General features: G+C 33.0%; 2 protein-coding genes and 1 long non-coding RNA gene across 4 annotated transcripts; 2 read left to right on the forward strand and 1 right to left on the reverse strand.

Moving 5' to 3' along the window:
• Nucleotides 1-13,198: 13,198 nt before the first annotated feature.
• Nucleotides 13,199-14,355, reverse strand: LOC122197298 (uncharacterized). 2 transcript variants are annotated; one of them, XM_042901001.2, is made up of 2 exons: nt 13,883-14,355; nt 13,199-13,798 (listed from the first exon to the last, which is right to left on the reverse strand). In XM_042901001.2, exons 1-2 carry the CDS (start codon nt 14,322-14,324, stop codon nt 13,650-13,652), a joined length of 591 nt encoding a protein of 196 aa, XP_042756935.1. In that variant the 5' UTR covers nt 14,325-14,355; the 3' UTR covers nt 13,199-13,649. The 2 variants fall into 2 exon arrangements, with proteins under 2 accessions (XP_042756935.1, XP_042756936.1); XM_042901002.2 differs by having other exon boundaries at nt 13,872-14,355.
• Nucleotides 14,356-16,511: 2,156 nt separating this feature from the next.
• LOC111887591 (uncharacterized) lies at nt 16,512-18,943 on the forward strand. Its single transcript, XR_008223584.1, has 5 exons — nt 16,512-16,760; nt 17,889-18,041; nt 18,161-18,200; nt 18,392-18,433; nt 18,626-18,943. It is a non-coding gene; the product is annotated as an uncharacterized LOC111887591 (long non-coding RNA).
• Nucleotides 18,944-21,413: 2,470 nt separating this feature from the next.
• On the forward strand, nt 21,414-22,298 carry LOC111887588 (kirola). The gene is made up of 2 exons (XM_023883761.3): nt 21,414-21,672; nt 21,849-22,298. The coding sequence occupies exons 1-2, from the start codon at nt 21,489-21,491 to the stop codon at nt 22,118-22,120; spliced, it is 456 nt and encodes a 151-aa protein (XP_023739529.1). The 5' UTR covers nt 21,414-21,488; the 3' UTR covers nt 22,121-22,298.
• The last annotated feature ends 2,141 nt before the right edge of the window (nt 22,299-24,439 follow it).

Raw genomic sequence — 24,439 nt, forward strand, 5'->3', positions numbered from 1 at the left:
TCTCGCATACACAAGACACAATCGAATTAGACACGTTATATCCACAAGAATATCTTAATAAATTAGAATTTTCGGGGGTTCCAACACATGACTTGCTTTTGAAAATTAATACTCCCATCATGTTGTTAAGGAACATCAACCAAAAAGAAGGTTTATGTAACGGGACAATACTAATTGTCTCCCAATTATTACCATCCGTTATCGAGGCATTTATTATAACAGGAACTTCTGTAGGAAAGCTGGTGTATATTCCAAGAATCAAATTTGTTCACAACACTTCCGATTAGCCTTTCATTTTCACCCGAAAATAATTTCCAGTCAAAGTATGTTACGTAATGACCATTAATAAAAGCCAGGGACAATATCTAAAGAAAGTTGGGTTATATTTACCACAATCTATTTTCATGCATGGACAATCTATATGTTGCATTGTCAAGAGCTACCTCACCACATTCAATTAAAATTCTCTTGGATCCTGAATGTGATATACCCGTAAATACCACCAGAAACGTCGTCTTTAAAGATTTGCTAACAAAAGTTGATATCAACGAGTTTTGCATATCATCCATGATCTTTAAAATCTTAAATTGTACTGAATTGAATTACATACACATCACATATATCTATACTACATCTCTAAATTAACAATATGGTAGACTATACTAACTATACTTCATGTTTACACAGCCACAGACACATGTCACTCGAAATGGATAGAATTTCAAACCTACTCACCAGATGCTTGGGAAAAATGATACAGGTGCGCGTGCTGTAGAAACGGAAGCCTAACTTCAGAAAAAACGAAACATGGTTCATCATCATAGATAAAAATGTAAGTAATACTGAAAGTTAATATACTATTTTACACTATATTACTTTGAAAAATAAAAGCAATAATCTTGTACATACATTAGGGGATGCAATTCAAGTACTTGGACAAAGAGCCGATCAGTCATATGTTGAGTCTTCACTATTTGTCTCCCAATGTTACCAAATTAAAGACTATACATGCACTAACATTGAACCATATCAAAAATTCATTTCCAACCCATTCCAAATAAGTGTTGGCGTTGCATCAACGATTGAGGAAATACCAGATGACGGTAGCATTCCAAAAAAAAAAAAAAACTTCCACTTCTGTTTAAGATCACACCTAAATGCTATTGCCGACAAAAAATATCGAGTATCCATGTATAAAATTCTACATTATATATTCATATAAAGATTTATAGTTACCTTCATATTGCCATCTATTTTACCTAATTAATGTTAACACTTTAATGAGTATTACTACACATATTTTATTAGAGTTTTCATTAATATAAAAGACTGTAACAAAAAAGATGGAGAACCTTTCGTAAGTATGACATTAACAGATGAAAAGTAAGTTATAAATACTAGATATATTACATATATCACACTCGCTAATTATGCACTTATTATCTTCATTAATATTGATAATAGTGTTAAAGACATGTCAATAATTTTGTGGAAGGAGTGCATAGACTCTACAGACAAGTTCAACCGAAAAAAACTGACATCACACCCCAATCTAGTAGTCGTTGCCCTTACCAATATGAAAGCCACGTTGTACACAGATTAGTTCTAGATTTTACCTAACTGCACTATAATTTTTACAGTTTCCTATTTCCAACTCATAATTATCTATTTCACACCAAATATAAACTAACATCTACTAGCGCAACACATATGTATGTAAACCCCGAGATAGCAGAAACATGATCTCTAATCCACAGGTCATATTCATTCATAACAACACAAATAATATATATGTAGAACCATATACAACCACTAACTCAATAAATAAAAGCAGATTCCAAGGACAACTACTTGCAACATCTACCCCATCTGCTATAGCAACAACTTTACAACAATTCAACAGTCTATAACACTCTCATACTGTGGTAGGCTACATGACTTTTACATTTCCTAATATTACTAATTGCTACAAACAATATATGCCAACAAAAATGAACACATATGTAGGGAAAAACATATGTTGTAAAAGCAACAATTTCTGACTTCACTTGTAGAGATACCTGGTATTATGTCTGGTGTCCCAAATGTGCGCGATCAATATTCAAGAGAGGTGACGAGTGGTTCTATACAACTCACGGAATAGCCAATCAACCAAAATTCCAGTATACACCTACATTAACTTACATTTTCCCTATTGTTCTTAAAAACAACAATGTAACCATATTTGCACACGCAGCTACAAAATCGCAGCAGTTATCGCAGATGCAACAACCTCTACAACCATCTTCATGTCTGATGAAGCCACACGTTGCCTCACAAATACATTCGTGCAAGAAATTCTTAACAAGCACCCCGATGACACCAAAAAAAGTTCTACCCTCAACAATTGAACAACTTAAAGGCTCAACAAGAAATATGTTTATAGAGTGCAACAAATCATCCAGTTCCAACAACATCCTTCCTACAATCACCAAATTAACTACGTGTGAAATTTTAGAAAACCCAGCCATATCACCTCTAACAACGACAGTTACGCCAACAACAACAGAACACACCGAAATCAACAACATAGACGTGACAACGCCTACAAAATCACGCAAAACTGATAAACGCCTACCACTCGGCCCTCCAGATAAGATTTATAAAACTTCTATATTTATACAAACATTATATGACAACACTCTCTTTACTGTGCAGTTGATGTTCCAAAAACCTCGCCTCAGAAACACAAAAAATACAAGGAGCAAGGATAAACATAATCTCAAATGCAACCCTCAAACACCGCGACACAACCCACTACATTGTTAATATCTTATCTACACATCCAATGACATGTATTTTATCTTATCATACATTTTTTTATATCAACGAAACAAACAATAAGGATGGTGTTAAACTATGTTAAAACAATTGTATCTTATGTATAACTGACAACCATGGTGGTAAACTATGTTAAAACACATGTATCTTATGTATGTCATATAGTTCGCTTACCTATAATAACCCTCACGTCCACTTCCACCATATGCTTTTACACACAAGACCATCACATATAATTAATATAAATTATCTTTAATACATGCTTAACATTAACTTATTATAAACCAAACAGAATCCTACCTCTACATAATTTACCTCCAATAATATCATCTACCAACACATTTACATCATGAATAAAAATAAAACCATTATTCCACAAATCGAAGCAACGCTAAACAAAAGCCAATACATAATGCATCTAAAAAATGATGTAGGCTACCAACATAAATCCCTTTTACTAACATTACATGGAAAATGGCGCATGAAATTGCAACATAAATTTGTCTCGGGGCGGAGCCCGGGTAATACACCTAGTTAATATTAAAATGCAGAATTTTCATTAATGTTGATGAATGTTTACAGTCACACCTTCATCTTTCCAGGATCATCGATGATACCTAAAACAATAAGCAACTAGGTAAGCACAAAGCTTAGTGAGTTTTCCCCAAAATACCTCAACAACAAACATATTAGCATGCATAATGGGCCCATAATCATTTGATTGGAATACCATGGCCCAATAATTCATTAGAATGGAATGCCAACATACAACATTTCCAATCAGTCATTAGATTGGAATACCCAGGGTTTTTTGTCCTGCCGCCTCAACCCAATAGTTCATCTCGAGCCTCTGTACCTACGGCTTGCAGCCGACTGTTGCATATTGGCCTACAGCACACAACATGACTACCTCAACCTCAATCAATATCATATGTCAACATATAACAAACAAGGATAAAGTAGGTGTTGGGTTTTGAGCATTCTAACACTCCTATGGTGTACATGTAACCCTAGAAACCTTGGATCTATGTTTTATCTATGAAACATGCAAAATTGATTTTCCAAGGTTCTTAACCTATCTAGTATACAAGGGAACTTTTAATCATAAAAGATGGTAAGAAAACATACCTTGTAGTACTTTGGATTCCTTGAGAACCTTGTGAGTCTGGCACCCCAAGTGTGATGCCTCAAATGTCTCACACAACACCAAATGCACTTGGAATAAACTTTAAGAGAAATGTCACACTCTTGAAATCGGCTATGCCCTCTTGTTTCTTACACTAGTCCGATTTTGGTCTACAACATGTTGCTTATATAGTGTGTCATAATTAGAGTTACACCATGTATACCCTAAGTTGACATGGCTCTTTATTTCCATGACCCATGGGTTCAAAGACACCATGGAGCATCCTATAGGTTTTAGCCTAACTTGATAATTGTTAGGCGTGTCAAACCCAACAAATAATAGGGGTACGATTTACTCCAAAAGAATCCCACAGTATTAAAGAATCCCACTGTATTGCACTAAAAGATAGTACAAGGAAAGTAGGGTCGATCCATAGAGACACAGGATAATTAGTATATACCTCTTTGCGTAAGGTATTTGTTCACAAAAGATTAAATAAGGGAGGGTTTGAGTGTAATGATGTAGCAAACCAATTTAAAACACGAGTAAACAACTAAACGAATGAATTAAGTTCAAATTTTGTAAGGACTCCAACTCCATGTATGACAATCCAACAATGTGAATCAAAGATGACAAGACATTTGTTTCATTCTATCTAAGTTGGTACTTGAAAGTGTTAACAAACTCTAACACTTTCCATTCACCACATTAATCAATCAAAACAAGATCTTTGATTAATCCTAACCTTACTAACCTAATCTAAACAAGCTCTTAGAAGTAGATTAAAAGATTGCATTAAGCTTATTGTGAAAGTTCCCAACAACACCCAATACTCCTCAGAGTAAATTACTAAAATCGTCCTTGTGGTTTGGTCAAAGTTGCACGTTTGGTCCCTAACTTTTTTTTTTGCACTCGGATCGTCCATGTGGTTTGATTTTGTTGCGTTTTTTGTCCCTGTGGTTTGATTTTGTTGCATTTTCGTCCCTTACATATATAAAGTTAGGGACCAAACATGCAACTTTTACCAAACCATAGGGACGAAAAACGCAACAAAATCAAACCACAGGAACGATCCGAGTGCAAAAGAAAAGTGAGGGACCAAACGTGAAATTTTGACCAAACCACAGGGACTATTTCAATAATTTACTCTACTCCTCACAAGCTCGGGAGCGTAAGAATGTGTGAAAAGATTTAAACTAAATTCATTCATAAGAATTCAATTTAATGCTTGTTACTTAGTTCAATTCACAAAACAATTACGGATTTTGCAAAATGACTAACTTGAATGACCTAACCCTAATTCAAATGGCCAATAAGAACTATTATTAGAATCAAACATTCGATTGAAGTAAAATTAGTTTCACTAGATAGAAATTAAACACAAACATCAGGTCATATGATTTGATTCACAACCAAAAAGTCAAAACATCAAAATTGGAGAAGTTAGGGTTCTAGCCTCACATAGCTAGAACAAGATTAACAAATTTAAAAGATGATCTTAAGTGCTAAAATGCTTACAAAGAAGAAATTAAAATGTTTCCAAATGATTAACGGACAAATCCTTGCTAAAACCTTTGAATTCCCCTCTCCCAAAATGCTCTTCTATGCTCTGATACCCCCTAAATTGAACCAATTCCCGACATATGAAAAATGGAAAAAACTGCCAAAAGGCAGTTTTTAAGTCGAACATGGCCCGTGTTAAAATAGAGTAAATCAACATGGGTCGTGTTAACTGAAAACATAGCCATCAATCCTCGATTCCAGCTCCAAAGTACGATGCTCAAAAGTGTTCATCTCGACCAACATGCCCCAAGTCCAAATAGGCTAAATGAACACAAGTCGTGTTCAGTGAAGTCAAAATGCCTGGAATGGTCAAGCACGCCCTGTGTTCGATTTCTAGGCCAAACCCAACACGCCCCATGTAGCCCTCTGACTCCGAATCCAAACTTGATTTTCTCAATTCTTCCGTTCTACGCCCGATCATCCCGCAATCTTCACCAATCCCCCCCCCCCCCCCGGCACCTCCAAAAGCGCGCCCCAACCTCCGGTTTACCTGAAGGAGACATGAAAGTGTGCAAATAAAGTTGTTCTAGAGACTAACATGAATATGATAATAATGCAAGAATAATGAAATATAACTAAGCTAAATACATGCATAAAAGGGACTAAAAGTTGTGCAAAAAGGTGCACAAAATACACCTAACAAATCTCCCCAAGCTTACACTACAAGAAATTTGGGTATTTACCCACACATAAATTAGCTACACATGTCAATGTGTGGGTAAATACCCACACATATTTTTATGTGTAGATAAATGTCAATAATTATTTTATTTTTATATGTGTAGATAAATGTCAATAATTATTTTTATATAAAGGCAAACACTTATATATGTTGGTAATACTTTTTAGCCACACTTTTCGTAGGTGGGAAAATTTCCCCCAAAATTTGATTATATATTACATGTTCGATTATCCACAAATATGTTGAATTTTGTTTATATGCAAATAAAATTAACTACACATACATAAAAACTTAATACATGTGTAAGTAATTTTTGAAATTTTACATACACAAAATATTTTTATATTAAATGTTGTTAAATAGAGTATTTTATATATATATATATATATATATATATATATATATATATATATATATATATATATATATATATATTTTATATTTTTGTTAATGACGTAGCAAATTAATACCTACACATATTTATGACTAAACAAATTATGGTTAATGTGTGCATATTGCTTACACATAATACTATTATATAAAATGTATAGATAAATATGGAATGACATTTAAATAAAAAATAGATGTAAATCGGCACTTATAACAAAAATTCAGAACAAATTAAAACTAAAGTATAAATTCAACAACAGAATGTAAATTAGGATGAGGTTTTGAGATCTAGATAATATCTTCCGAAATTGGTGAGATTATGGCTATACTTGGAGACGGTTGTTCCAACAAAATCGCCCCCACAAAACGTCAAAATCCTATCAAATTCAAACAATACTAGGCTGCAAGGAACGAGAATGAAATTCTAAATTTTCATTTCCCTCCTGTCATATTTTTTCACTCTAATATATTTTTTTTTTAATTCCCTCCTCATTTTAATTCCCCCCTCCCCCATAGATATACATAAAGTCACAAACACAAACGACTAGGCTTTGCTTCCTCTACCCACGTCTACCCTTAATTCGCTGCCCTCATCTCCTTTTATGGCTATTTAAATAATCCATTTGTTTAATTGCAATAAAGTCTTGTTCGGTATATTGCAACCAAAGAAGCCAAAGACAATATTTTCTTCTTGCTTCATTGTTGTAGGATTATATAAAATATGTGTTAATCAACTTGTGTTCAAGTAAGTTTTTATTGGCCATTCTCGTTGAATTTTCAAGATTTCTTTTGCTTTGGTCATATTAGATATCAGGACCTCCCCGAAGGTATAATTGTTTATGTAATTTTTTTAAATTGTGACAGCAAGGAGGAAGCAATGAAAATTATTTATAATGTTTTTGTAAGAGTTACCTTGTGGTTTATTATTTATTTCATTAGTTTTTATCAAACAAGATTTGGTAGTCACGACTTTTAGTTATCTTTTACAGGATTATCAATGTGTATTTAACTAATTTCACAGATGATAGGGTTTGAGCAGGACACATATATTTTTTTTTTGAAGTGCTCCTCCGTTCAAAAATCATTGAAGAAGGCTACCAAGCATAAGCATAGATCATTTAAGTTTGAACCTACATAGTTTTGTATTATTTTCAAAATAGTATGACCTCAACTTTGTACTTTTAAATGAAGTTTATTTTGTCTTTTGGTTCATCGTTATAATGCTTAGGATTTATGGGATTTCTCTCTTCTTTAATAGATTCAAATCATTCAGTTTTTAAGCTACATATTTTATATAATTTTTATGCACATTTGATTTCCTGTATATGTTGATAAATTATGGGTTAAATGAAACAAATAAACATTGTACCAAACAATGTGACCCATGACATAAGTTTATTCATATCAATAGTTCAATAATTTTCCTACACATCAAAATCAATATGAATATATTTATCACTTTTACCTACACATAAAATATTTTTATCCACACATTGTATTATGACACGTGCCTCCAGGGACGTGCCATGTAACTTAACACATAATCTATCTAGTCCACGTCATTGTCCATATTATTTTCCATGTCATTAGCCATGCCATCAAGCACGTCATCATCTATCTAAACAAATCATATCACTTCTACATACACATACTTACTAGGTTTAGCCACACATACATGTGTAGGTATAGCTTTATCTATACCTATACATAAGTGATGTGTGGGTAATAATCTATATCTACAGTTATGAGCCAACACATGATGACATTTAATTTATGTATGGGTAAAGCTACTTACCAACACATAATAGGTTTTTAGGCACACATAACATGTGTAGGTGAACACCCAAATTTCTTGTAGTGTATATGGTTAGGTTCATGTGAGACCACTATATTTTGTGAGATGGGGAGACGCAATCCTAGCCACTCATTTTGTAGATAAAAAAATATCTTCTTAAAATGCAAAATGATTTAAAAAATTCGAAATTTTTTTAAAATAAATTTATTTTCGTCACATTTTTTATCCAATTTTTTTTTTTAATATCTGTGAAGTATTGTAGTACAATATTAAAATATTTTATATATCTGACAAATTTAATAGAATAATAGAATAATCTAATATTCTAAAAATCATATTCGAATATTTCACGTATTTTTTTATTTTTCCTTTTATTTTACATTTGAAAATTATTTTTAGATTTCGTCTCACGGTCTCACAAAATTAACATGGTCTCAAATGAACCTAAACATATATATATATATATATATATATATATATATATATATATATATATATATATATATATAGGTTTAGGTTCTATGGAAAACAAAAAAACCCTAAAAATCATAAAAATACATAAAAAATACTCAGAGATCATAATTTTTTTTTTGATTTTTTTTTTAAAATGGTAGGTTTTTGTTAAAATTTCCTGAAAAAAAAAATAAAAAATCAATTTTTTTTTTTGTAAAAACAAAAAAAAAAATTCAAAATTTTTTTCACCGATTTTTCATAAAAAGCTGCGATTTTTTCAAAAAAAAGTTTTGTGATCTCTAAGTATTTTTTTATGTATTTGTATGCTTTTTAGGGTTTTTTTGTTTTCCAAATAACCCTTCTCTCTCTCTCTCTCTCTATATATATATATATATATATATATATATATATATATATATATATATATATATATATATATATATAGGATTAGGTAAATGTGAGACCAGGGACGGTTTTAAGGGTTCCCAATGTGGCATCGGTAACCCCTAACTTTTCTAGGTGTACTGTAAAAAATTTCGATTTTTCGATTTTTATTAACTATTTTTCATGTATCGGCAACACCTATTCATCCTAGCAACACCTACTATGTATTCCTGCTTCCGTCCCTGTGTGAGACCACTATATTTTGTGAGACGGAAAGACGGAATCCTAGCTACTAATTTTGTAGATTAAAAAATATTTTTTAAAATACAAAATAATTGAGAATTTTCGAAAATATTTTTTAGTCACTTTTTTATCTAAAAAAATTTTTAAAAAAAAGTAAAAACAAAATAAGAAAAATTACCACATCATCTAAACCATCATCAACACCGACACCCACTACCACATCATCAACACCTATATCTACTACCACAACCTCAAAACCTGCATCTACATTACCATCCCAACACCTATCCCAGAATCTACGCCATCACCAACACAACCAACAATGAATGGATCTCTAGTGGAAAGTGTAGAAGGTGAAAACAATTCCTCTGAAGATTGTGCACCAGATGGACGTTTAACAACTCATGTTTGGAAAAAAAAACGTGAGTTACCAATCAAATCTTAATTACAACTTTTTCTATGTATAGCCTTTTGGTTTACACGTACATATGGAGCTGATACAACTAAGCTCTCTAAAAGTCTCATGAAGAAAGGATTTTTCACGACCGAAATGAACACAGTGGTAAGAAATGATATATGCTTAGATATGATATGTGTGATACTTCTTGTCTTTAATTATACTATAAAAATTGGTTAATTCAAGACTTTAGTTCACTACCCACGAAGTAGATCCATGTAGTACTCACTATGAAAGATTCAAGTTTTACAACACCTATCCAGATGCATGTCATATCTTACTTCCCTTATTTGAATATCAAAGTTCTCTTATTTTCTATTCGAATGTGGGGTATTCTAGGAGTTTGAATGGAAAATATATGGGGTATTGTCAGAACTTTGTTTAAGGACAATCTACTTTATGGGACTTGTCCCACATTGGAAGTAAGAAGAAACTTTTGCTCCCTTATAAAGCCTTCTATTAGTATTTTATTAATATGATTAAATACTTGGGCTAAAGGGATTGTGTTGGATTTGGTGATTGGCTAGTCAAATTGGTCTTGAAAGACATGGATTTTTGACTAATTAATACTTTTATATATTAATTTTGGATTTTTGACTTTATATTAAAGAATTGTTAACTAGCTATTAGATAGTTAATTTCGATTTGAACAAATGTGTTGGATGGGATTGGTTAACTGTTGATTTGAAGCCTATAAATACATCGCCATAAGTCAGATTTGGGGGTTACAAAAAAACACATACTCTTTTGATTTTTTTTTTTTTTTTTTTTTTTTTTTTTTTTTTTTTTTTTTTTTTTTTTGTAATTCAAGATCAAGATGGGAACATAGAGAATTTCTCCAGAATCAAGATTTCTTCTTGACTGATTGTTGTTCCTCAAGACTGACAAATATCAGGACAATTTATGTTTAATGACACTGCAATTTACATGTCTCAATCTACATATTTACATGTTTTGTGATTATATTGTAAACATCAACATTCAAGTATGTTTTCTGTTTTTTAATCTTGAATATAAATTTTATTTATTTGAGTTTCTGATTTTTATATTTTGTGTTTTGATTACTTTTGTCATAACAATTCTTGCTTCTATTATGAAATTAGAAAAATCGTGTTTCGTTTCTTACCAAAAAGTTATAAGGATTAAAATTGATGTGTGTGATGATGCAAGAAGTGATTGAGAATAAGATGAAAGATAAAAAAATAAAAAAAAAATAAAAAAAAAAATAAAAAAAAATAAAAAAAATTAGTTCATTGGTATATAAGTAATTCAACATGCTTCCTGTCATCTATTTGTTAAATTCAGTTCATTGGTATATAAGCAATTAAGGATATTCCAGATGTTATAAGCATACAGTTATTGATGGTGCATATTTGGAGCTATCACATAATTATTTTAGTTCAACGACAAAAACCTTTATGTGCTTTACCTTTTTTCAGTCCACACATGTTAAAGTATTTGTATGTTTATCTTTTTGTTCAATTAACATTGGCTTGTAGATTATGCTTTGTAGTTTATACGTATACGTGCTTTTGTATAGTTCTATCTTTTGCTTAACTTGATCAGATCCTTGTGTAATTATATATATCTGCAATGTTAATCAATATCAAAATTTTGCCTCTTATAGAACTTTTATATGATCAGACGAAGTAAAGATAAATCAACTTAGAGAGTGTTGAAGATTGACAGGGCGGGACCTATTGAGCTAAATATAACAGCCTTTTGTCCCCCAATTGTTTGTCAAAATGCTTGAATGACAAAAATAAAGTTTCAAAACAATTGAATGCTTCCATCATGCAAAGATTGTAATAGATGCTCATGCTTTAGCTATTTGAAGGTCAAAATAATTTCTTGCTATCTATGTGAGCTTGTGAACATGCTTTTCAATGTCAAAATCAATGTATTTTCACTTTTTTGGGGTGTTAAAATTTGTAAATTATGTTGTGTCATTTGTTAACTTTATTAATCATATGATATATGTATGTATGCTAAATATACAGATGATATAGTAAAAGGAGAAAAATATGTGGATCGCGTCTAAGCTCTGGTTTGGTTTTGGTAAACAAAAAAAAAAGGTAAAATGGTCATTTCTAGCATGCAACATAGTCACTTAGAGCTGTAATCAAACAAGTCAAAGGTACAGTTAGAGCTTCATACCAAGTAAGGCATGACTCACCGACTCAGGCCTGACCCAGACCGAGTCATACAATCCCTTATAAAATTCAACATTTTAAAACAAATATTGTTGTGTATGTAGAAAAACGGTTATGTTAGAATCAATTTCCAAAATACATATGATCCGATCAACGGTAAACAATCCTGATGATTACCTCATTGGAGATTCAATTGGATGCGGATGACTCATGACAAACTTACTAATGTGCACGTTGATCCTGACATGGAAAACAATCACTTCAATTAGCTTCATAATTTCTAGGCAGTAATGTTTCACCACGTGGTACAACAACTTTAATCATGAAGAACTTCATTTTCTTCATATTAAATTCGAATGGGATTCACGCATTTGATTATCAAGGGCGTGAGTATTAAATTTAGTAGGTCGATAAGATAAGATGTCTCCTTTCGCAAAAAGAAAAAAATATAAGATGTCTCCTTTCGTATTTAATGCGAAATAAGAAGTTGCAGAAAATGAAATTATGATACATATGGTAATTCAGGAATGCACATGAATACATCGTTCTTCTAGCTTCTTAATTGATGATAGTTAAGCAGATATGGGTGTTGTTCAATTTTCTTGATTTGTTGTAACTGTTATTTGATTCCTAATTCTGTACTCTGTCATTCGTATTTGGAACTTGTATTTCTACCCTTTGTTATTTCAAACTATTCTTCCCCGTAAACTTTTCCATTACCAATTGAAGAACCATGCATATTTTCTATGCGATAATAAAAATTAAAAATCCTTCCATAAAAACAACATACGCCTCACACAACTGCATAAATCGCAATGACGTTTGATCTCTTTGATGACTTTCATCAAACACCTTGTGAATTTAGTTAATAACCTGCCCTCATTACAGAAGTTAGTATTAATTAGTAGAGGAATCTCAAAAGCAATACATAAACCCAAACAAGGATAATTCAATGAAATAAAAGCTAAACTAACTTACCCATTGTATCCAACCCAAACCACACTGCACATGAGATGAGTAGCCGAGTAGGCTCCGAATCTGACACATCATCGGACTTTTAAGGACACCGTCACAGTCACTGGTCGCGTTTCAGTTATCGGAGTGGAACCATCGCTCACTACTGGAAAATTAGTTATAGAGTACACCCCCATCTAATACGGTTGTAAATAAAAACCGTATTATAAAGGGATAAATAAATATAATACGCACAATTTCAGCATCTAATACGGTTAAGGAGATGTATTAGAAACAAAATGAAATAACTAAATCAAATACGCCCCCATTTTGATTAAGTACGGCTAATACCTAAATTGAATACGCTTTTCCTCCCAACCGAACACCTTAACACCACCCTTTCTCCATCTCTACACCACTAATCGGTCCTTCATCTCCATCTCCCCTGTCGCAACACCATCATCACCGGCCAGCTAGCCTCGCCTCGCACCCCCAATAATTCAACCAACCTGAAAATCCCACCACCGGACCATCATCATCATACAAATTAACCACGCCTGCGGTTCAAATTTAAAGGGTAAGAGCTAGATATATTTTTGGTAAAACTAGATATATTTGCCTGATTCAGGTCACAAAAATTGATTCAGGTCACAAAAATTGTAACAAAGTTGATATAAAAAGTAATGAGTTGTGTTGTGGAAGGTTGTGTGATAACTCATAACACAGGTACCACCCTGGAGCACAAAAATGAAAAAGAATAACTTGAAGTAAATAAATCCTGCACACACAAACAACACAAGTCATTAGAAATTTAAATTCATACAAAAAAACATTAAAATCCCACAACATACGCCATTATTACCACCACCAGGGACAAACACCGATGGTGGTGCACCAGCAGCAGCAGCAGGAGGAGGAGGAGGAGGATTTGTGCCAAAAAGTGACATTTGTGGGTTGTTAACAGATGCAGGAACTGATAACTCAGAAAGCATGTCAAGCAAGTTAGCACCACTTGAAGGAGCTTGAGAAAAAGGCATCAGCTTTGTTACCACTGGAGTTGGAGTTGAATCAAAGTTTGCCCAATTGTCATTTAACGAAACAGGAACGGAGGGGGGAATTTGCTGTGTTTGTGGGACCGAAGCAACTGAAGGATCATCAGTGTCAAAATCAATCAAAGAACTTTGTCTGTGGTTGTAAAGAAGTTGAACCACCGTTGGTTTTGGGAGGAGGTTCGATTTAAAAATAAAAAGTATAATTTTTTGAAATAAAGGAATTGTTTTAGTGATATAATTTTTGTTTTTCATGAATATGAAAAACAAACCACCAAAAAATAAGTTACTGGCTTTGGGGAATTAAGTTTCAGAACAATATGATTTAGTAAAAAAAAAAAATTTAAGTACAATGCTCACGTACAAAACTTAATAAAAAAGTTGAATAAAATTATAATTTAATAAACTATAATTATAATTTTATTGTGGATAAGCTCCCGAATTAAAAGTTCTTTTTATCATTTTCATTGCGACATGACCTCCACTATTTGTAATTGGCATTTTTAATGCAACTTTATTTTACATGGAATTGCTTTCCGAAACATATTAAAGCTATTCAATTTTGGTATAAATGTAACACTCGAATAAATATCGTAATTAAACAATTTATATATAATATATTGTTTGGACTTTAGAGGTCTCGAGAGACCACATACTCAAGTATTGTCAAACTTCCCAAAAAGTTATGTGTCATTTTCTTTAACAAGTATAGTGAGTGAAAAACAATACATATATGGATCGAGGCTTGATTCCTCTACCCCTTACTTTCTAGCTTTCGATATACAGATTCTGTAGAAAATCTAACTCCAGATTCACGAGGTTTGACTAAAGGGCCTTTTGAAAGATTCAAATTTACCCTCAAGAATTTGTTCAATATTTTCCTTAAGTACTACACGCTCTTGACAGTCCTTGAGTACTACACGCTCTTGGAGTTGTACGTTACTGAAAACAATTGACCCATTGATAGAACAAATAGTTAATATTTACCACTTTAATATTAATAATCTCTTAACATTTCATTCAAATTATTTTATTCTATTGTACCTTCACATTTGATAATTTTGTAGCTATAATAGCAATGCACTTACATTTCAATATCAATATAAGCATTATACTATTATTTGTAAATAAAAGAAAATACATTGTTATTATTTTGTGGGATGACTCTAATCCTTTCTTTTTGTGGTATTTTTTTTTACATAGATGTATCGTGAAACTTGGATGTATTGACTACCACGGGCTAGCAGTGAATATTTACATAACTTCAAGAAATTTCTTAAAGTTGCTGAGGATCATCGGATGAATAGAGGAGAATGTTACATTTGGTGTCCTTGTAAAATGTACCGAAATTGTAAAAAGGTCTATGATTTGGATATAATAGAAGAACATCTGATATGTGAAGGATTTATGAGTGGATATACGTGTTGGTCACAGCATGGCGAGTTATTGATTGATCATAACACAATTGATGTCGAATCTAGTTATGATGATACAGATGATTCAGAAGATGACATCCATGATAACCTAGATGACATGTTACATGATATTGAAGATAATGTGCCTGATAGAGATTATGAAAAATTTCAACAATTGTTTGAAGACGTTGAAAAACCGTTGTATGACGGCTGCATGAAATTTACCAAGCTTTCTGCTGTTCTAAAATTGTTTAACCTAAAATCAAATAATGGTTGGAGTGATAAAAGTTTCACAAACTGCTAGGGGTTATACATGAAATGCTCCCTGAAAGTAATGAGTTACCTGTCTCAGGATTCCTGATCAACAATCATTTTACTTTTGCCCTCCATGAAATGACAACTTTAGGCTCTCTTTTATTTAGGTGTCGTTTTGTGTTGATTTAATGGACTTAATCGGAAAAAACATGTCATAGGAAGATCTTTATTGCTTAGGAGATTTCTGGTTTTCTCCCATGTAGTGTCAAAGTATTTGGCATAAAGAGCCCTCAATAACTTGCTTGTCCTGTACGCGGATAGAGGGAGTTTCAACTCGGCCTTCTACTAAGAGTGCTGCACAAATTCCATTTCTTATCTTATTCTTATGGGGAAGAGTGAACACTATGACTAGTGAGGCCCCCTCCTTATTTGCGATCGCACCTATTCTTTTATTGAACTAAAATATGAAATTGGTGTTATGAATAATACCTACAATTACAAATGCATTTGGATTAAAAAATTGACCTTTTTTTTCAAATTTTAAAATCTTGTTTTTGATTTGTAAAAATGTTGTCTCGTTAATTCTTGGGCGCATGAAATCCCATCTGTAATCCATATCAAAAAAACAAAACTATTAAAAAATGTATTATAACTCCACATTATTTGGGATAATCCCAAGTTTGGCGCCGTTCATCAATCTACATTAAAAAGTAATATATATGTTTTGGATTCTATCACAAAATATAAATCTTATATATAATTACTTTTTTTATACTATCAGTCAAGTCAAGGCACGTCTTTGCACATTAATTAGATTAAAAATCAAAATTGACCAAAAGTCAAAATTGCAATTCGCGTTCACTTTTACTTATCACGAAACGAACGCCTCCGCCTCCGCCTTCGGTCGACGACGCCTCCGCCTCCGGCCGACGACGCCTCTGCCTCTGGTCTCCAGTCGATGACACAGACGAATCCGGCCTACAGCCGCTTCCGCCTCCTCCTTCTTTCACGTTGTTTACAGGTACGATCGGCCTTTGGGTGTAGTTGATTAATGTTGTGTTTATGACAATGTCTTCTTTGTACGGCATATTACTTCATATTGCTTGTTGATAACCCTAGAAAGCATCATCGACTCGTACAATGCTGATTAATGTTGTGTTTTATAGATTTTGGTAGTACTAGTGCAATGCTGCTAGTTGGCTAGGAGTCGATAATGGTTATTAATCGACAATTTCAACTGGTCTATGATATCATAATCATATTAATTTCTAGTAACCTACTTCTGGTTATGATTATTTGATTATTTCTTTTTTTGGAATAGATCCTAGAGGCAAACCACATATACATTATACAGTTTAGGATCAATTTCTGAAAACAACACCTGCAGATGGCAATAACCATACTACAATTCTTGAATTCTTGATTTCATAAAAATATCTCTATTATACTTCACACAATACAGACACATACATTACTGATGTTTTTTTGAAGATTTAGCTTTGAAATTATATCCACTAACCCGTTTTTCATTGGTGTGGTGTCCTATTTTAGAATATGAAGAAATCCAAATTCCAATATAATAAAACAGATAGTAAATTTACTATTTACCTGCGTTCTTTTAATGACACTAAATCTTTGAACAACTGAAGTTCAGTTGAGTGTAATTCCATGAGAAGAGCTTGTTTTTTAGTGGCATTTCCCAATTGATAAGCATGTTCAACAACTAGATAAAAAGATTCAAAATTAAATTTTAATATCAAGAGGCATCAAAATTCCAATATTGCCCTTTTAATATATTTCACTTAAACCTCAATAATATTGTAATTTGTTACTCATTTTTCTATGCTCATTATTACCTACCATCAAAATTACAATATTGCCCTTTGTCATGGTATTTTAAAACTTCTCTCTCCTTTGCATTTGTTACTTTCCTCTGGTAAATCATATTAACATTCTATGCTATAAACTGACTAATAAGTTGAAATCAGAAAAACAAGAACAAATATATCTATATTGTTTTTGTTATCTTGTATTTATTCTTATGGAATTTTCGTTGTTTGATTACACTTTTTTGGTATGAGTTTTTTATTCTTATGGATTTTTAATTGTTCGTTGTTTGATTCTTTCATGGTTTCTTGAATTTCCAAAGCCTTTTCAAGGTTGTATATGAAGAAAGATATCTTTAACATATCTTTACCCTCATCGTTTTCTATGATCATTTTCTTATCAACGGGTCTGAGGTAGAAAGAAAAACTAGAAAAAGAAGTGTTGGTAAACCCAAAACGAAACATCTTGAAGCAAGGTATACATATTAACAAACATTATTTGAGTTAGTATATGAATCAAGAGTACATAAAGCATCGGATTTGTTTTGAAAAGAGCATTAATTTACCTCGTTTTTTTTTTTTTTTTTTTTTGCAGATTTCCTGTTATGGAGGCTTTGCATAAATGTTTTTGTAAGGTACACAAACATCCCTTGTATTTCATGTTGAATTTGCTCATATTTTTTATGTTTAGGAGAAGTTTTCACCCTTTGCATTGCTATGCTATAGATGAAGTTGTTAATGGCAGGAAGGTCCTATAATTTAAGTTTTCTTCATTAAAAGTTATTTGAGATTTTGAATCCTAAGTTTTTTTTTTTTGTTTTTGTAGGCATACAATGAATCAGCCACACAGGGGAAAGAGAGGTTAGAGGTGTGACATTAACAAATTTAAGAATGTTTTTATGTTTAATGAACTAAGTTCATTGTAATTTTTTTTCTGTTTCTGAAAATGAAAACATGATCAATGATGTCCCACTTCTTATGGTTGGAATGGAATCATATAGTAGGTTTGTATTTTGTAAAGATTGATCCTTCACATGGTAATCATATAGTAGCTTTGCAGAAATTGAAGAGTTTGTTTCAGCTGGAATGGTGATCCATGTGTTCCACAGCATCCATGGACTGGAATTGGTTGTGTAATAAGACTGGATGGAATGCCAAAGCCAAAGCCAACATCAAATACGGTTGTATAGTGGTGTATTAGATGTGCATATATGGCGTATTAGATGATTGTATGCGATGGTTGTAAAAATAGATAGGATACATATAGTACGGTTAAATAGCCGTACTCTATTATGAATGTAATCTAATACACCCCTCTACTAATACACCCTCTATGTCCGTATTATATTCATAATTTCAACCGTACTCTATTAACCTTTTTCTAGTAGTGTAACAAGATCATAGATGAAACAAAAATCATTTTCAGAACCTACGAACAAACTGTAAATATGAAAAATAATCGAATATTAGTTTCTATGGGAAGATATTAAAATCTGTAAAATCAAGAAACACTACTACACAAGTCATTTAATAGTGCGAATGGTTTTTATTTTTTGATGTGGTCCTTTCTAAAAACCGCCTTATTAAATATCTACAGCATCAAAAAAGAAGATAACCGCACCATAAAATAGCTTTATTAGTGCGGTTTCCCAAAATCGCACTATTAAAGCATTTTTGAGACGGTTTCCCAAAACCGCACTAAAAAATAATTTCGAAAACCGCCTTAAAAAACAATTAAAACCGCCTCAAAAGATAATTCGCACTAAAAAACATTGAACCGCACCAAAAAATAATTCGCACTAAAAAACATTCAACCGCACCATTAATCTTTCATCTAAAAATTTCATTCGAAATTTTCATTCTTCACGAGATCCCTCCAAATTTTGTTCAAAATTTTCATGTTCAAGCAAGCTACAAGTTGGTTGATCCTTCGAATTTTTCATTTCCCTCCTATATTTTTGTTTTCCTTTTATATTTTCATTTCCCTCTAAAAATATGTGTGCCCTGCGTGTGTTTTACCCCTTTTTACAGACAACACAAGAAACATATCTCTTTTCTTCTTCTTTATTTTCTTTTTCTGATTAAAGTTTGGTTTGTTTAAGGTGAAATAAGTTGGTTGATCGAAAATATGTAGGAGATGGTGGTGCTTTGATAGTTCTCAGTAAAGGCACGACATTTGTGGTCGGTGTTAACGGTGGTTAGTGGTGGAGATGGAAGGTATGCAGATAAACTAATTTTTGTTCTTCTTCCTTTTTTTTACTGATTTACGTTTGGTTTGTTTAAGGTGGAAAAAACGATGGTACCCGGGAATGTTGGGTGTTCTTCGTGGCTGTAATGGTGGTTTCCAGCAAAGGTAGGGCAGATGGTGATAGTGTGAACTGGTGGTGGTTTATGTTCGGTTATAAAGGAGGTCAATGTAGAGATGCTCGACGGTGGTTAATGACGATAAAAATGGTGTAGCTTGGTGAATCTTATGTTCTCGGCAACAAACACGCGGTAGAGATGATGGTGGTTTAAGGGTGGTTTCCGGTGGGATGGTTTTTTTTTTGTGTTGTTTGGATTTTTTTGGGGTGATTTTCATCATTTTATGGTGCGGTTTGTATTTTTCCTCTACTATTTTTTGGTGCGGTTTTGACTATTTTTTGAGACGGTTTTATAACCGCACTATTAAATGAGGGTATTTTTTGATACGATATTTTTTAGTGCGGTTCAATAACCGCATCAAATAACTATTTTAACCGCATCAATAAATCATTTATGTACTAGTGAAAGAACCATAAGCATAGCAGGGAAGAGAGAGATCCAGATGACAGAAAACATTTTACAAAAATGAGGAGAGAAAACGAACACCATTCCACTGATCCTCACATGATTTTTAATCATCATCCATATCACAATACCCACCGGCCACCGTAAGCCACCATTGTCGCATACTCAACACAAAAGTTGGAGAACGGAAGAAGAGATTTGTGCGGCCGGGGTAAAATTTTCAACACAAATTTGATTACCCCATCAAAATGCATAGCATCATAGCATGCATAAAGAATTGAAGGTGTTTGTAACAAATGGTTAACAAAATTCATATCAAATTTTCATCTAAACATTGAAATTTATTACATTTAAACATCAAACATACAAATTTTAGCTCAGATAAGCTAAATAATAGAGAACGCAAAGAACCGATTCAATCAATTGTTTCTAGATTAAAAGGCCCTGCGTTTTCAATGAGCTTTTTATTTATTAAAACCTTAATTGTGATGCTGGTATTATGAGTTTTCTATTTATTAAAGCTTCTGCATATGGTTAAGAAGAAACTACGCAAGCAAACGAGAATAGGAGTTATCTAGAACCTAGTAGATAAGCAATTATGTGCACTTAGATCACAGGTGAAAAACAATTTAGATGGATGTATTGGTAAATTTGTTATATGGAGGAAAAGAATGAAGTAAAAACAGGGGTTATGGGAGGAATAAAAAGTAATAGATTTGAAGGAATCGCATTCCTCCAGCAATCCTTCCTTTCCTTAATTAACGGTAACTAAGCAATTTCTTGAAAAAACCTTCTAGACGATTTTCTATATATGTAGTAGACGTCTAGACGATTTTCTTTTATAGCAGGAAAGTATAATATTCTGGGATTATGGTTGACATTATTTATGTTATAGATATATCATAAATTACTGTGTAAATTGCATGCAGCCTTAAAAACAAGAAAAAGAAGTTACGTTATTGTGTTACACGTTTACAAAGTGTTGTCCTCAAGATATTAATTAATTATGTAAGTTTATTAAATTATCATTTTTGGGTAAGGCAACCAATCTATATAAAGCAAACGTTGTTGGCCACATTTTCCACAAACTCATCAACTCTCTCTTGTAAATTAACGAGTGGTTTAGGGTCCTGCCATTATATCAATCGAGAGATATGGCTTTATCTGGAAAGTTAATTGGTCATGTAGATGTCAGCAAGAAAGGAGAAATCTGCCATCTCTTTAGGAACAACCCGTACGAGATAGCTATCATATCACCTGATAAGGTTCAAGGCTGTGATCTGATTGATGGTGATAGGGGGGACGTTGGTTCTGTTATCTGTTGGCACTACACTCATGGTAGGTCAAACCCTAATTCTTTTTGTTGTTCATATGTACATGTTTTCTCTAGAATCTTGTGTCTTTCATGTTTGGATATTACAATATCATAACTAGTTGTATAGTTCAAAACTATAACATATTGCTTGACATTCTCACAATAATTTAATTTCTTGGCATCTCTGCATGATAATAAGAGGGAAAGAAGAAAATTTCGAAGCAAATAATCGAAGCAGTTGACGAAGATAACCACATGATTGTGTTTAAGGTAATCGGAGGAGATCTTGTGGATGAGCTATACAAGACCTTTACAATCATACTAAATGTTGACAAAAAAGGTGATAAAGTGGTGGCTACTTGGACATTTGAGTTTGAGAAGCCTGACACAAGTGTACCATATCCAACTTCCCTGATGGATTACCTTTGTGATTTGGTCAAGGACTTGGATACCCATAGCACCACTAAGTAGTTCGGCAACTGGTACTCAAAGAAGGAAATGGCAGGAAGTACTCTCTCAGTGTGAATGTGTGTTTTTCTCCTATTGAAAGAATAAACTACGTCTCTAGTGAATAAATAGAATGTAAGGTGGTGGTGTAGTATATATGCATGGATATGTTGTTCAAAATATCATTATTTTTCTTTCCCAATGATTTGTGTTGTTAGAAAGTCTTTCGATTTCCAAAACAAGTAATTCATTATTGTCTTTTTTGATAAGTCGACTGTTGTTCGGGTATATTAGGTCATTATTTTCTAACAAAATTATACAATCGGTTTGTGGTTAATTTGTTAAAACTAGCTTAGCTAGTTGGTTGATGATATCTTTTTTAGAAATCCTTTTTTGGCAAAACATAAGTTAATTCCTCCAGTTTTCTAGACTTATTTCATGTGTGTGGTCTTCAAAACCAGGGGCGGATTTAGGGGGTCACCGGTGGCACCGGCAACCCCTAGCTTTTCCGGCCGCAGTGGAAATTTTTTTTGAAAATTTGAAAATTTTTTATTTTTTAGTATCGTGCGTCCGCCCCTGTTCAAAACCCAAAATCAAGAAACACATATCTTGAAGAACATATATGGAAATCATGAAACCATTCACTATAACTTGATTCAAATAAAAAACCCTAACCTAAAAACGGATCCAAATAGAAAACGAAGATCAAAACCAAAAGGGACAGTTATGTGGTGGAGGAGATCAACGGTGGTTCGGTATGTAGGCGTCCAACTGTAAAATCTCTTTCACAGATCGGAGATCCGAGTAGTGAGATCACGTCGAAAAAGTTAAGAAGAATTTCATATATGCCTAAATAAAAATCAAAATATAATATTTATCCAGCCTAATCTCTAAATATAATATAAATTGTTTTTATAAGCCGCCAAAATATGATATTTACCTATATATATTTTTAAATATTTTATAATGATTTTAAAACTTTATTTTTATATTAGAGAATATTATACTCCGATCATCCATACCCTTTGTGAATATTAAGAGTATGATATTTATCCAAAATCATTTTTTGATCAACTATTTATTCTTACTGGTTAGAAAAGAAAAATGTGCTTTAAGTAACATCAGAGTATTATAGTAAACACAGAATCACCAATGTTGTTGATGAGTGCGTATAGTCTCGCATTCGCCTTCTCACGATCACCGATGTAAATCTAAAAAAACATAAATATTTGGGTAAGCACAAAGCTTAGTGAGTTTCCACCAAAATACCCCATACAATAAACATACAAGCATGCATAACCGCCCACAATCGTCGGATTGGAATGCCCAGGCCTAATCAGTCCTCGAACTGGAATGGCAACATGTAATGGGTCCAATGGGCATGCATACCCAGGGTTTGTTGGACTACTATCTCAACCCAACGGCTCTTCCCAAGCCGACGTACCTATGACATACTGCCGGACCGCACCGAGTATCTTAGCCTACATCACAAAGCAGGACGGCCTCAACCCACTACCACCATATGTTGATATATAAACAATCAAGGATAAAGTAGACACATACTATAGGTAAACATCAGTCATACAACTCACTACCGTCTACTAGTCCTCACACAACATATTATCTTGCTACTAACTAACTTCCAGGAAATGCATAACCGTAAGTAACCATAGGTGAGATAGTCACCCGAACAGATGATCCTACTGTAGAGCCACAACCAAACAAGGAACATGCAAGAAAGCCTAGATCAAGAGTTCTCAAACTATCCTACATGACTACATCCAGCCGCTAGGACACTCCACTAAATGATAACCTGTATACTAGCACTCTAACCAGCATACCACAACCACAACATCCTACCATATAAGGATATATATGCAAATCTAGCAGATCAATACAACACAACAACATACTATACATAAGGATACATAGCCAACAATCCAAGGAATGCATAACCGTATATACTCAGAGCTAGGGATGAGATTTAGAACCGGAAAACCGGACCGGAACCGAAACCAGAACCGTTGGAACCGGAACATGTAAAACCGGTTCGGGTCCCGAGTTTAAAGAATGGCTCTATCCGGGTTCCGGGTCCGGGTAAACCGGGTTATAGAACCGGAACCGGTTTTCGGGGTCGGAACTGGTTTCTATGGAAAGTTTAAAACATGCATATCTCATTCGTTTGAAGTCGGATTGGCATGAGGTTTTTTCCATAGTATAGTTTATAGTTTTTACATGATTTTAGACTATAATTTTGTCATTTTTGGGTTTATATTCATTGACTTATAGTCTCTCAAAGTTGGGATATCAAAGTTGGAAATTTTATGTTTTTCAACTTTTTTT

The sequence above is a fragment of the Lactuca sativa genome, chromosome 5 (assembly GCF_002870075.4).
Source record: "Lactuca sativa cultivar Salinas chromosome 5, Lsat_Salinas_v11, whole genome shotgun sequence".
In the NCBI taxonomy this organism is placed as follows: domain Eukaryota; kingdom Viridiplantae; phylum Streptophyta; class Magnoliopsida; order Asterales; family Asteraceae; genus Lactuca; species Lactuca sativa.